This window comes from Phalacrocorax aristotelis, chromosome 2, assembly GCF_949628215.1.
Source record: "Phalacrocorax aristotelis chromosome 2, bGulAri2.1, whole genome shotgun sequence".
NCBI classification, from domain to species: Eukaryota; Metazoa; Chordata; class Aves; order Suliformes; family Phalacrocoracidae; genus Phalacrocorax; species Phalacrocorax aristotelis.
Window position 1 is genome coordinate 69,740,634 of NC_134277.1, and position 14,421 is coordinate 69,755,054.

Sequence of the window (14,421 nt, forward strand, 5' to 3'; positions counted from 1 at the left end):
GAAAAGCATGGTATTAGCACTGTGCTCCTGACTGTCCAGCCAAGATGCTGGCAGGGGATTTATATGTATACCCCCCAAGTTTTAGTTTGGGTGAGGAATGTGCCTTTAAAACGCCACACAGTTACCATTCCTTGGTTCCTGTCGCAGAGCTGCCTTAGCCTGAGCAGACTGGGTTGCTTTCAGATGAAACCAAAGGGGAAGAGGCGCTCCAGAAGCACAGCTAATGTCCTCCAAACGCTGGTGGTGGTGTGGCCACAGGACCAGGCTAGACTGCTCTGAAGTAAAGCCATTGGCTTTGCACACACACACATGTCCTGTGGATGTTTGGGTCCTCAGCATCAACTGTATCGCTCTGCACGTCCCCTCCTGCTTCACCGTGCTGGATGGTGTGTAGTCGTAGCCTGTGTCATACTAAAGGAGATGAGAGAAGCTGCGAGGACAGGACGTACGATGATGATGGGAAGTGCTGGTCTCCTCCCCCTAGCTTGGATAGTGGTTGAGTTGGGGTGCGATGCAGAACCCAAGTGGCTTCAGAGAGCAGCTAGTCAGGAAATCCACAGGAGAAGAAACTGTCATCTCGCTTCTCAGTAATGGCGGAGCCAAGTTCAAAACATCACTATGAAATAGCTGTGCAGTGATGGTGAGCAGAGATTAAGAACCTTGAAAGAGCAGTAAAACGCAAAATATCCACTGCTGTGGTGTTTCATTTCAAAAGACAGCCTCGCATAATACCAAGGAAGCTTGTTAAATTGAGAATGCAGAAAGAAGGGTTAAGTCTTTGCGTGCAGCATAGAAATTGTTTAAAGATGCTGTGTTAGAGGCTCACAACGCATGCACGTTGCCTAGAAAAAAAAAATATTCAAAAGGCAAATCCCCACTAAACTTGGCACGGCTAAACACCAGGAAAAAGGAGTCTGTCTGAAATGAGACCAAAAAATCCCTTTTGTGTCCAGAAGACAAAAATGCAAATAAATCAACCACTCTAGCAAGATGCATGTAAATACACACGAATGCAGACCAAAAAGAGATTTTGAAGAACAACTCGCTAAAGGCCAAAAGATAAAACAAATGTAGAACAGAATGAGACCGGGGCAATCAACATGGCTTTTGCAGTGAGGTCATGGCCTCCAGGTCTTGAAACTTTTGGAAGGGTGTATGGCCAGAGAGATCCAGCTGACAGAGTCTGTGAGCATTGCTGGAAGACTTCTGGCAAGGTTCCTCAGAAAAGGCTCTTAAAAGAAATTTACCTGCCATGGGTCGAGGGGGAAAGTTCACACATCAGAAAAATAACTGATTTAAAGAGAAGCAGAGGATGGGAACAAATGGTCAGTTTTTGTCACAGAGGGAGGTCTCCTTATTTGACAGACACAGCAATGGGCTCTGAACAAGCTCTTGCTACTGAGAAAAGAGGTCGGTGGATTCTTATGGAGCTGCCAGCCAAGTGCTACGGAGAGGTTTAAAAAAAAATCTTGAATGTTAGGAATTGCAAGGAGAGAATAGAGAGCAAAGCAGCAGCAGTGCTGTGGCACTGTGCAGGCTCTTGGTAGAGGCATGGCTTGAATACTTGTGCAATTCTGAGTCCCTAATTGCAAAGGGAATATGGAGGAACTGGAAAAAGCACAGCAGAGATTGATGATTAAAGATATGAATTAGCCTCTGCCTTAAATGTAAGAGGACTACTCAGCCTGGAAAATTAATGACCAAGAGACATATAAGATATGTCTGATTGGATCACAAGTGGCAGGATGATGATAATTATAATATGAATGTTTGCAGTCTCTCAGAACATTGAAAAACATGTCATTAAAAGAAATTGTTAGGCAGTAGGTCAAAAGCAAACAAAAGTCTGTTTTAAAATACTTGTCTTTGTATTTTAGTACTGTATGGAAGCGAAAAACGTACATGGATTCAGAAATTCAGATAAACGCACAGATCCAGTGAGTTGTGCTAAACGCAGCACAGACCCGTCTCGGGCTCAGGAGGTCCCTGAGCTGCCAGACAGCAGGAGCACACCTCGCTTTTTTTTTCCCAGCCACCCACTGTGGCCTTTTATCCTGGCTGCGTCTGTTGCCTGTGCAGGCTTCTGATCTGGCTTGGAGTGGCTGTTCTTACGCAGCCTTGCACAATATGCTAAGCAAATCTAATGTGCAACACAACTTCTCATACCACTCCTAAAAGTGCAGCTTTTCTGACCCCAGGCAGGTTCTAGCAGAACCTCCTGAAGAACACTTTTTCTTACCTGTGACCCTCTTTGGAACACTTTTTGGTCAGCAAAGGTTACTAATCCATTTTATGATTATATATAGTGGTTATCACTTCAATGCATGCAATTGGTGCTATTAGAAATGATGAATTTGATGATACTCTGGTAAAAGAAACACCAAGAGCATGCAATTAGGGTTACAAAATAGGGTGAAAAAAATTAAGGTTAAAGATGAATCTTCGGTTTTGTTTGTGCCAAGTAGGTATTTGGGTGGGCTTAACTCCTAACCAAAATGGCACTCTAGTTAGCGTCATTTCAAAGCGCTCTGATTCTGTATAAAACAAAACGTATCTCTTCAGACACGGGGAAGACTCTAGACTTTTCCCAACTGCACAGTAAATCAAGCAATTTGCTTACACAGAGAGGAACTGGTAACGGGCAAAACTGAGCAGAACTGAAACCCCCCCTTTCGCCTGTTGTCTCTCTTCCCTGACATCTGCCTGATCTGCTACTTGTCTCCCTGACTTTTAAAAAGGTGCAAAATAACAGCAGGCCAGGGCTTCGAGCAGGTCAGAAGAGTAGATCTTTACTGGATGGCTGAGAGTGCCAACAGTGTATTACTGAGCTTAAATGACTGGGCTCCACAGGAAAAACTATTTTTGGGGGAGAGAATTTTGAGGCGTTTGTTGGTTCCTCCACTTCAGTTAACTGAAGTGCTAATCTATGCCTGGGCATCCTTTTTATTTTGCTCATTTTCTTGACCTCTCTCCTGTCCTTCTCTTTTCCACTGATGAAGTTCAATTTTCTTTTTTGAAAAAAGGGTGTACCTGAAATGTGGTGACGCTGGATTAATTGCAGTTTGCTTCAATCTCTTTGTATATGCAGACTTTGCCTATCTTTTCTCTGCATTAAATTTCACAGTAAAGCGTATTAAGAAAAGATAGCATACAGATTGATTTCTTAGCACATATGCCATCATATGTTTCAGATACTTCTTTGCTCTCTACTGGTGACTCTGAATGAAAACAAAATGTGTTTGTGACTGTCTAGTAGCATGCGTCTGGTTTAGGTCTTCGAGGGATTTTTTCTGTGGCTTTGGTTCACCTAAAGCATGTGCGGAAAAAATCTTCCCATAGTCCTTTCAACAGGAAGACCCAATTCAGCAAAGCACTTGGGTGCTGGCTTTCCACTGAAAGGACTGATTTGTAATCAGCATTTATTTCAGCATGGAGTGAGGTGCTGGATGCAAGTTAGGAACATAAATACTCTAATTTGGACTTTAGAAAGCTCTTACATTTGGGTTTTTTTTAAAGGCTACTTTTTGCTATGTTGAGTTCATTCTTCATAACTTATTTTTTGAAATTTGCTTAAGAACTAATTTGGCAATTTCTGTCCCAGGAAATGAAGAGACGACGTATAGCCAAACCATTTTCAATGGAAAAGTTGCTATATCAGATTGCAACAGCAGAAGCAAAAAAGGAAAATGGACCGACTCTGAGTACGATATCATCACTTCTTGGAGAGCTCAGGTAACGAATTGGGGGCCTGTTGTACCTATTTTGTTTTCATTGACAGACTCCAGAGGTGGATGACGTAAGTAACCATTTCAGACGCATGTCTTTCACCTACTTAACCAAGCAAAAGCCCAGCAAACATAGTTGAAGACAGCCACGTGGAAGAAGCGGTTTCCTTGGCTGTACCTGATGTGAGAGTGCCCATGGTTAGGATGTCTTGTCCTAAGAATTCCCTACTTTGGGCACCATCAAACAATTAAAACTACAGTTTGCCGTGGGTTTTTATTTTGTTGCTTCTTGGTGCTGAGGGTCAAGATTTCCTGATGCGTTAGGTGAGCTACGTGGTGCCAAGTGGTTAAATAGCTTTTCTTCAGGTTTTCAACCTCTTGGCATCAGTAGCCACTGTCAATCCATGCTTGTAATGGGTTTTGCACCAGGAACCCTTGTCCTCAGCATCAAGATTGTTATACTACAGTTGTAGAAGGTACTTCGTATACAAAGTTGTCTTGCTTTAAACCACTGAAAAAGTGAGCAGCTTATGCATGGGTGCTAATGCATCTTGCATTAGAGCTTGAATGTTTTAAAGGAACAAAAACTTCACGCTCCTTTTTCTCTCCAATGTTCAGGAAACATGTTTAGGGTTTCTCTTAAGATAGGTAAAAAAGAAAATATAATGTTGCCTGGCTTCCTGTGTAATGATCTTCTCTTTTGTTCCCTACCATGTAGTTGCTACCTATCTTTCAAGTTTGTGACAACTGGTACTCGAGATGTCAAGAAAGTTTTGATGAATGGAACCTACAAACTGTATTTAACTAACTAGCATGTTCATTTGGAAAATTTCCAGTGACATATTGAAGGGGAAAACAGCCCATGTGTTGTTTTAGTGTTCAGAAAGAAATACAAAGAGGTGTGCTGACTGCTTTACCTGCAGCTGGTTCCCCTGTGGGAATAATCACTTCCAAGTGCATTTTTTTTTTCTTGAAGAGGAAAAGTCTGCAAGTGCAAAAGGTGAAACAGAAATGTTGGTGCTTGCTGTTAGACCATCACATCGACCTCTATCAGAGTGGTTCTCAAACTTGTTCTTATGCTTAGGTTGGAATTCTCTGGAGGATATCGGTCCTTCCTGTGGCTGCTTGTGTAAAACAAAATCCCAAACAGCAAAACCTGAAAAAACCCAACCAAAGTGGAATGCTGTACCTTTTTTTTTTCCCTTTGTTTTGTTTTGTTTTGTTTGTTCTGTGTCTTTTGCTGCCTCCTCTCCTGATCTGCCTTGGTTGCTCAGTTTGACCATGCCATTTGCTTAGCTTGGCTCTCCACCCATCTTCAGCTGTGTCTGGTGGTGAGCTTTTTATTCTCCCCTTCCATCTGCTCAGCTCACTCCACACTTGCTGTCTTCCACTCAGCTGCAACCGACCTGCTCTCCTAATGCTGTGTAGTTCAGCATAGGAAGTATTGTCCACCCTGCGGACACCGTGGGTGAAGGGCGGCTAGAGGGCTTAGTCTTTACTCTTAATTGACATCTCCTTCTTTTTCCTCTGGGTGTACAGCAAGATCTTCGTCTTTTGGCACAATCACTTGCCCTGCTCCCCCTTTCCTGCCTGAAGCACCTCACGGCAGCAGGTCCTTGGTTCATCTCTGCCTCCTGATGAAGGTGGCTGTGCTTCTCCTGACAGCAACGGCTCCTCCTCCTCAAGGTGGCTTTTGGCAACTTCAGGAATGACAGTCATGTTAGCCACATCTCCTGACTCTCCACATGGCCCCGAGCAACCATCGACCTCCAGGAAGTACTCAGCAGTCCCCAGTTCTCTGTGGAGCAGTTTGAGAACCACTGGCTTGATACAGTGGTCGCTGTTAGAATCCGGAGATAGCTTGTGCAATTAGGCAGCGTTTCTGTGGTGCTGGCTGTCTCTTGCCATGCGTAGGGAATGGCACCAACCTCAACAACACTCAGGGCTTTTCTGTGTGGAGCTCAGGTTTCAGTGATGATCGTGGTAAAAGGGTGATTATACATGGCTTTGCGGTGGTACGAGGCAATGCCAATGTCTAACTGCATAAAACATTCACAGGGATACGGAGCTGAGGCAGCGGCGGCAGCTTTACGAGGCAGGTCTCCACTCTTCAGCGCGCTATGGCAGCCACGACAGCAGCAGCACGGGGATGGATGGAAAGAAAAAGCCTCGAAAGTGGTTGCAGTTAGAAACGTCAGAGAGGAGATGTCAGATTTGTCAGCACCTGTGCTATCTTTCCATGGTGAGTAAAACCCTTTGCCACCACTGGGGTATGGTCCCCCCTGTTCTAATACACTCTAATGGACTGTAAGCATTCGAGAGACAGGACGCGACCAGAGAGTCATCTCATTCACTCCACGCAAGACACAGAGATGTTGATTTGGTTGCTGTCAGAACATTTATCGCCTTGGACAGCGGCGACGTAGGCAATGGCTAAGTGTCGGCTTAGCTTTCCTCCCCCTGTAAGGGAGGGATAAACTAGTTACTCAGCTGCTCTTGGACACCCACAGGCATCTCCGCATTGCATGAGGAGGGGTAACACCGATCCCTGCAGGGTAGATGTAGCCTATCCGTCAGGCTAAGATGCTGTTTGCCAGCCTGTCTGGTCAAAAACAGAAGTCACGCCCATAAACTTTCTCTCTTTTTAGTAGTAGCTGCCTACCGGCTTTTGAAGGCGTGCTAAGTGCTGTGATGATACTTTCAGGTTTTTAGCTGTATGCAGAACACCCAGAAATACAGCAATTTCATTGACAATACCAAAAGCCCCTCCCATAACCTTCTGTACCATTTAATTCCAAGATCAGATATTTAAATAAACATAATTCAGTGTGTGTGAGTCCATATTCAGTCCTTTTTTTTCTGTCATCTTCTGCAGGTTTTTTGGTTATAAATGTTAGGTTTTTGCTGGAAATACAACGTAACTGTTAAATGATGAGATGTAGCTGTTCCCCTCTCTAGGACAAAAGATGCTGAGTTTGTACATGTCTTTAGATCACCGAGCAGCTAAGACATGTTTAAGTAGGAGTAGTTTGAAGTAACTTTAAAATGAGTTTGTTTAAAAAACCAACCAACCAAAAGCTCTTAATTCTGGTCCGTTCGCTCTGGAGTAAGCGTAGTCGAGTGAAGGATTTTTCCTTGTCATTCTTAACAGTAATAAGGGACAAAAAAGTAAACTTGGTTGTCAGATTCCAAGCTGCAATTGCAGGCTTGGCAGGTAGCCAGCTGAGCAAATGTGACCTTGGCTGAATGAGACAGTAGCTGAGGAACCCTGTGGCTAAGCTTCTGATTTTATCCTTATTCAAGACAGCATTTAAAGTAATGGGAAACAGCTGCTTTCAGGAAATCTTTAGGCTACATATTAGATACCAATAAAGCTTTATGCATCTATCATTACTTGGATTTGGCCTTCATTACTACTGGTGGTGGTTTTTTTAAAAAATTTTATTTGCCAACATTAGCGCTCAGAAAGGGTTATCTACTTTTTTTCTTAGGCATTTTGAATCATTTTCACAATGCTCAATGCTTCTTGTTTATGCCTCCTTCCACCTAACTTGTAGTAAAATACAGGTACAATTCACACATTGCGATGTGAAATACTGCGTGTGTAACACGGCTGCAGGTTGGAGCTTACTGCACTTCTTCTCCCCCGCCCCTGCATTTTTATAGGTTGTACAGGAGAATGAAAATGTTGTCTTCTGCTTGGAGTGTGCCCTGCGGCATGTGGAAAAACAGAAGTCTTGTCGGGGACTGAAAATGATGTACCGTTATGATGAGGTCTGTATGATACAGCTTTGTGATGCTGGTGAGCTTTGAGACTGAAAACTTGGGACTAAGCCCTGCTTTCGTCCTGTCGAGACCTCAGGAGACTGCTTTGCTGTTTGGGTGGAGTTGGGTTTGGTGGGGTTTTGGGGGGTTTGGTTGTTTGTTTGTTGTTTTTTTTGGTGTGGGAAGAAGGCACTTTATTATGAGCTAAGTAAAAGAAAGGGAAAGATGATTACAAAGATGAAGCCTGAAGCATAAACTGCATGAATATGTGTTACAGAACAGAGAAGCCATTTTATGCTTTGGGATGCTGTGGAACATGAGGCTATGCCTCGACTGGCTAATTTGTGATAACTTCTGTGCTTTAGGATAATTTTGCTCTGTTGGTAGCTGAAAGTTCATGCTGACTTACTGCAGGCCAGCCTGAACCTTCTTTAAGGCAGGCTCGTAGAGTCCTTGTAGATGAGCAGTCCCATAATGGCTCAATGTGCCGATGAATACTCAGAACTCAGGTGAGAGATTTAGGACTAGGACTGTGCCTGGGTTCTGGGCTAACGCTATGCTGCGGTACAGTCAAGTAGAGCCTCTGCACCTGCCTGGTGAGCTCCATTTGTGGACAGCCAGCGTGTGCGAGGGGATGGGTGGGGAATAGCAAGTGGGGGAGCAGTGGGAGGAATTACAAAATCAGCTCTTAGCGATCAGTGCTGGCACAGGTGGCTTTTTGCGCCAGGCTTCTCAGCAGTTTCTGGTGTATGCGCGGAGAGGTGTGGGGGAAAACCAAAAGGTCAAAGTAAGTCTGGGGCAGATTGTGCCCTTGCAGCTTTCTTCATTTTTAACTGTAGAGACTGTTCTGGGATCAGGTGCTGTAGACAGAAACAAATACAAGCTGAGAAGCCCAGACAACAGAGAAACTGCCTTTGTAATGCGATAAACACTGAAGAGTTTCAGGAAGTTGTTCAGAAATTTTAATGTATTTCTCTTATCTGGAGCTTATTCAGTCCCTTACATCCTGTTTTCACAGATCTGTTAATTCTGTCGAGGTTTTCAAAGCCACTCTTTCCAGCAGAATCACAGACAATAATTATTTTTTGCTAGGCTTTCTAATTTATAACTACAAAGTAGACATTTTTGGCTGCATTGGGAAAGTCAGGAAAACCTCTCTCAATACTGGGTGAGGATATTTTCTTTTGTCAGATGTTTAAAAAAAAAACTGTCACAAAGTTTCTACATTTCTGAAGGACACTGCCTGCCTGCCAGGTTACTAGTGCAGATTTTTTTTTTTTGTTTTAGGGGCTGTGAATGGGGAGGGGCATAACCTGAATGGCAAATGCTGTTTGTTAAATCTATTTAACTGCTAGGCAGACTTAATTAAGAGGCTGTTTCAACTTTGCACAAAAATAACTTCCTCAACATTCTTACCAGGATGGGACAGCTGGTTCAGAAAAATCTCCCCCCTCACCCCCCAGACTTCATCACATCCCTGTATATATTAGAATTAGGCGTGGCGTTGTAGCCAAGGCTCTTTGATGTGCAGTTCAGGGACTCCCGTCTCTTGTTCATCATTGTGCCGTGGATCTGCAGCCCTTTTTCTGCGTGGCAGCAAGCGGGGCGTTCTCGGTGCAAGGGCGCCGAGCACCCAGACACCCAGAGACCATTAAATGGACGTTGTTGTCACTGGTTATAGGGTCCTACTTCACAAGGAAAAAGAGGAATCTTTTTCTTAAATTTTAAAGAAATATTTAGTAAATTACAAGCAATGTTACTGTGGGTTTACATTTATGGCATTTATTCCTTTGTTCAGCAGTAGGTTTTAAATTGTATCTGAAGGATATTTCTGACCGTAGTGCAGTAACCTGGCAGCCCGGCTGCTTTATTCTTGCTCAGTGGCCAGAGCTCAGACGTTTCTAGTTCTGCTTATCACGGGCTTTAAGTTTGGAGGGGTGAAGCTTCAGCAAGGGCAGCGTCTGGACTACTACACAGTACTTTTTCGAAAACTCCTGGCTGTGAATAAGTAGTACGTAGGGGAATGCTGCTGCGTAGCGTTTCCCCCCAGTTAAGCGCTTTCAGGCAAAACGGCAGCACTACCTTTCTGTTCATCAGACGTGACTGGAGAAAGCATGGATGCTAATGTGTCTTTTGTTTTTCCTACTTCCTCGACAGGAACAAATAATCAGTCTAGTCAATCAAATCTGTGGAAAAGTATCTGGTAAAAATGGCAGCATTGAGAACTGTATCAGCAAACCTACACCAAAAAGAGGACCTCGTAAGAGAGCTACAGTTGACGTGCCATCATCTAGGCTTTCATCCTCCACTTCATCCAAAAGTGCTTCAAGTTAATCCTGAAGATGCCAACACTCTCATTTTGTCAATTTATATATATTTTTTGTAATTATTATACCATAGTTTGGAGTACTTGCTGTAGAATACAAGCTGTCTTTGCACTAGCTCTAAAGAAGATTTTCTTCTGGTTTTAGAGAACTAATTTTGTTTTAGCATTAAACTGTTGAATTTTTTTTTTTTTTGTACTTAGAATAGATAGATACAGCAGTCTGATTTTTTTAAACTGCCGTATGTTCACTGTTTTAAAACCGGCAAGGGGCTGATAAAATATTAATTTGTATTGTCCCTATGGCTGAAAAAATAAAAAGCCTTTTTGGTAACTGTGAAAAAAAGGCTTTTAACCCATTTTTTGAATAGGTTAAAGTTTGATGTGTTTTATAATTTGTTCTCCAGTCATGTGAGCAGATTTTTCTAGAGAGAAAAGGGATAGGAGACAAAAAACTTGAAAGAAATTGCTTTACTTTGGCTGTCTTTTATTCTGTCATGGCAAGATGAGTTTTGTAATTTTTTAAATTGGAGAATACACACTTTCTTTGGGAGGTTATGGCAGCTGAAGACGGACTTGTTTCCTAACTGTAGGCAAAAGGAGGAGATTTGGAGTATGTTCTCTTTTACCAGCACATCACTATGCATCTGTTTTGAGGGGGAAAAAATAAAAATTTAAAGAAAAAAAGAAAAAAAAAAAAAAAAGAGGAAAAAAGACTGCCTGCCTTGAGGAGTCATGTGAGGGAAAACTGTGCCTGATTTCATTAGGAAATCCATTCTGTTATTTTTTGGTGCTGTTGGCTACTTTATCAAAAACCCTTCAATAGCATCCTTTAAAAAAAAAAAAAAAAAGAAAAAAAAAGAAAAAAAAAGTGATCGAAGCCATAAGTGCTTCTTTTGTCATAGACGTGCAATCTTTCTAACATTCCATTTCCATTCCACTGCTGTTTTTCACACCTTTACACAGTCAAGCATTAATTTTTGTTTTGTTTCATTATATGATCACATTTAGAGCCACTAGCAGGTCTGCATATTTCTTTTGAATGTGAAAATGCGTTTGCTTTCATCTTGTCTATTTTTTCTCTTTATGTTGTAACAAAAAAAAAATCACACCTTTTGTACATATGCCTGTAAATTTTTTTAAATACTTGAGCCTTTTCTTGGGGTGGGGGGAGGGACGGCGAAGAGACAAGATGAAGAAAAGCCTTACGTTTCACTTTCTTCATCGGTTGGATTGGATGCTTACAGGGTTTTTCTTGTAACATTTATAAGTGCTGCTTACATCACTGAACAACAACAAAAAATAATAATGGAGTAGCTGTTGCCCTTTTCTGGTTGTGTGTACAGTATGTGTGGAATAAAAAAGGGAAAATGTTTTCACAAACTGTTTTGTTTCGTAATTGAATTCAACAATACCGTAGCTACCCATATTGCACTGAGCTTGCCAGTGGTGACTGTCAGGAAAGTCCTATAATACAGTTTGTTGGTTGTTGTTGCAGAAGACTGAACTGTTTTGGAATATTTAACAATAACATAAACAGAGTCAAGTGTTTTCAAATGTGGTTGTCTGGTTTTTATGGCCTTGCTGTGTACTTTTCCCTCTTGACAGTAAACTTCTGACTATGGCTTACAGTTTGACATTTAATTTATTAGCGCTGCTCTGCTCTCTTTCCTTGTAAGGAAAGACTTCATGTTGTTTATTGCCAGTTTTTTGTTTACTTTCCAGGTTTGTACTACGAGGTTTAATAAAAAAACAAAACTTTTTTGGACATTTTGTCTGTCTTCTGGAAAGTGAGTGAATAAGTAAGCTCCTCTGAGGAAAAAATTCTTCCAGCAGATGCCCCGTTAAATAGTAAAGACCTAAGTGTAGGTAGATAGCTTCTAGCTTTCGTTTCCCAGTGAGGGGTCAGGAAACACTTTGTCAGGTAGCAGGAGATAGAGCAAATCCTTAAGGAAACCGGCTGCTTTCCAGCAGGCGAGGCCTCACTCCCACCCCTTAGCTTTGTCAGGGCAGGTCTGTGGAACGGATGGATCTACATCGCAGCTCAACCTTTTACTTACGCTGTTTCTGATTACATTCCTTCCCCTCTGTGCGCATGAAGAGCAGGAGCCAGGAGCCTTCGCAAAGGAGAGCAGATCCCTGCAAACAGAGCGTGAGACTTGACAAGAAACAGGCATTAGACACGTTCAGACCGCAAGTTTAGAGAGAAAAATGACTGCAGGAAAAAATGGCAGTGAGATGATGACGACTATAGGTCCTAAGGTTTATAAAAGGTACGCACTTAATTTATAATTCATTCAGGTTTATTTCCCTTAAATTGCTGGCTTGCATCAGTGTAGTCAAGCAGATGTGACCATAGCTAAGTAAATTACACTGGTGCTTCTTATAAATAACCCTTTTTTTCCCTGAATTAGTCTCCTCTGTTCGCTGTCATAGATAGATAAAATATTTGGATAATCAAGTAAAAGACATGGTTGGGATAGAAATACTTTATTTTATCTCGAAAGAGGAGTGAGTTTATACAATTCTAAGAGATCTGCTCCACGAGGAGTGTAACATTTCAGTACGCATCTCTCCTCCTTTTCAGTTTCTTTTTTTTTTCCTTAACACCTATGATAACTAAGTCAGTCCTGAATAAGAAGTGTGAGAGAGTAGACACTGCTGCATTAGTAGACAATGGCAGTAGGTAGTAAAGAGTAGAAAATAACTTTTCATTTTGGTTTGGATCCTAAATCTTCAGTTGCAGCAGCTGAAAACATGCAGGGAACAATCTGGGTTCAGTATTACACATCAAGTCTAATATTTCCAATCAGCCATTTAAAGGTTAGTGGTCAAAGTAACTTGCATCTTTCGCCCCTTAATTCTCTTATACATAGTATATACAACAGTTTTCCTGCTCCCCTGAGCCCCAAGACTACTGTTAAAGTGTGTGTGCTTTAGGCATATGGTTTTTTTTTTTTCTTTTAAAAAGCAACCTCCACCTGACTGGCAATTTTGTAAAAAGGCGGTATCACTAAGTAAAAAGATCTGGCTGTTACGCTTGGTTAGCAAATTGTTACACAGGCAAGCTCTTCATTCCCTGGTTCATTCATTCAGAAGTCATTCTTAAAGGATATGGTTTTCAGATTCAAATAGTTTGAGAGTCACTTTCATCGCTAACATCTGAAGCACCCTTTCTTTCAGTTACGGCAGCAAGAGCAGTGTCCACTTGAACCTCCTCTTCATCAGACTGAATAACTGGAGACTCTCCTTCACTTGCATCTTGGCTGGCAGAATCGGTACAGGTTGATGACAGTGAAGACAGTTTCTGTCGTAATTCAGTCTGGCTCGGAACCTGAAGGCTGATCTCATTCACGTAGGTGTTGGAGTCAGGCCCTTATAGTTGGGAAAAAAAGAACAACGACAAAAATCAAGCTGTGGCTCGGCAAGTGAATTGACAAGTCAGTATATTCCCTTGAGCTCAGTATGGGTTCATGAGTTGCATTCGGGCCGTTTTGCTTCTTTTGCAAAATACCAATTGAAAAACCCTCCCAAAACAAAGCTGCCTTTTGGCTTTTCTGAAGCTGATCTCAAATACAAGCCACAGGCTGGTTTTAACTTGTGTCTGATGGTGAGTGTGTCCCTCACGCGTTCTAGTATTGCTAATGCTTGAGAGCCAATAAGGTAAGATTGCGGGGGTATTAAGTCCTGACTCTGTTAAGAGATACAGCTGACGCCCAGTTTGCCTGTTAGCCAAGGCCATGTAATCCTCCTAACTCTGACTTTGATAAAGTCCGTTCAGACTTCAGCATGTGCTGAGAATCGTCACCAACAGGAAAATCCTCCAGACAAACTCTATCCGACAGAATGACAGAAATAAACCTGGATGAAGTTAAAAAAAAGAATCCCAAACAAAACCAGAAGACCCCCTGAGATGTAGGCAATTAGAGTAATCTCTAGTTTTGACTAAAATTCAAGATATGGAAGCAAATCCAATTCTTGCCCAGAGTATAAAAGACTTCCCCTGGTAGAGCTCTATCATAGCTCAAGTGCACAGGAATGGGATTTTAAGACTACGCTTCCTCCACAACCTAAGCAAAAAGCCACCTTCTAAGCAAGTTCAATGTAACGGTGTTTGCTTGCAGTGGGAGAGTTGAGATTTCAAAACTCTCTTAGATCCTCTTCTCTGGACACTTCCTGGTAGTAAATAAGGAGAAATAGGGAAACATCTAAACACTCTTTGTTTATTTGCCAAATAAAGCCCTTTTTTCCTTCCCTACTATACCTAGCAAGGGTTTCTCCATAGTCGGGGCACCCAGCTTCAGCACTGAGTAACCTTAGTGAGAAAATACTCTTAAAAATCCCATGGGATTTTATATAAAAAGGTTTCCAGAGGGTCGGACAGAAATCAGCTGATCACTACACGTGACCCCCCGCTAAGGCTGTTTGCAGAGCAGCTCACACTACGCTGCCCTACGACTGGTCCGCATAGTCTTACCAGGTATCCGAGTTAAACTGTAATAGCATCTGGAGGCAACAGCAGCTGCTTGTACTCGACCCTGTCGCTCAGGCCCACTTCTTGCCCTAACTAGCTGCAATCTTAAATTCTGGACCAAAACTTGGCCAGCA

At 42.3% G+C, this 14,421-nt stretch overlaps 2 protein-coding genes across 10 annotated transcripts in view; one reads left to right on the forward strand and one right to left on the reverse strand.

The window, feature by feature from the left end:
- JARID2 (jumonji and AT-rich interaction domain containing 2) overlaps positions 1-11,581 on the forward strand; it is a 226,433-nt gene extending 214,852 nt beyond the window's left edge. For all 4 annotated transcript variants that reach the window (XM_075083958.1, XM_075083957.1, XM_075083959.1 and 1 more), the window contains 4 exons: positions 3,602-3,732; positions 5,784-5,967; positions 7,392-7,499; positions 9,648-11,581. In XM_075083958.1, the coding sequence (XP_074940059.1) occupies positions 3,602-3,732; positions 5,784-5,967; positions 7,392-7,499; positions 9,648-9,824 (600 nt within the window). In that variant the 3' untranslated portion in view covers positions 9,825-11,581. The remainder of the gene's footprint in view (positions 1-3,601; positions 3,733-5,783; positions 5,968-7,391; positions 7,500-9,647) is intronic.
- Positions 11,582-12,287: 706 nt separating this feature from the next.
- DTNBP1 (dystrobrevin binding protein 1) overlaps positions 12,288-14,421 on the reverse strand; it is a 70,281-nt gene continuing 68,147 nt past the window's right edge. For all 6 annotated transcript variants that reach the window (XM_075083965.1, XM_075083962.1, XM_075083964.1 and 3 more), the window contains one exon: positions 12,288-13,188. In XM_075083965.1, the coding sequence (XP_074940066.1) occupies positions 12,941-13,188 (248 nt within the window). In that variant the 3' untranslated portion in view covers positions 12,288-12,940. The remainder of the gene's footprint in view (positions 13,189-14,421) is intronic.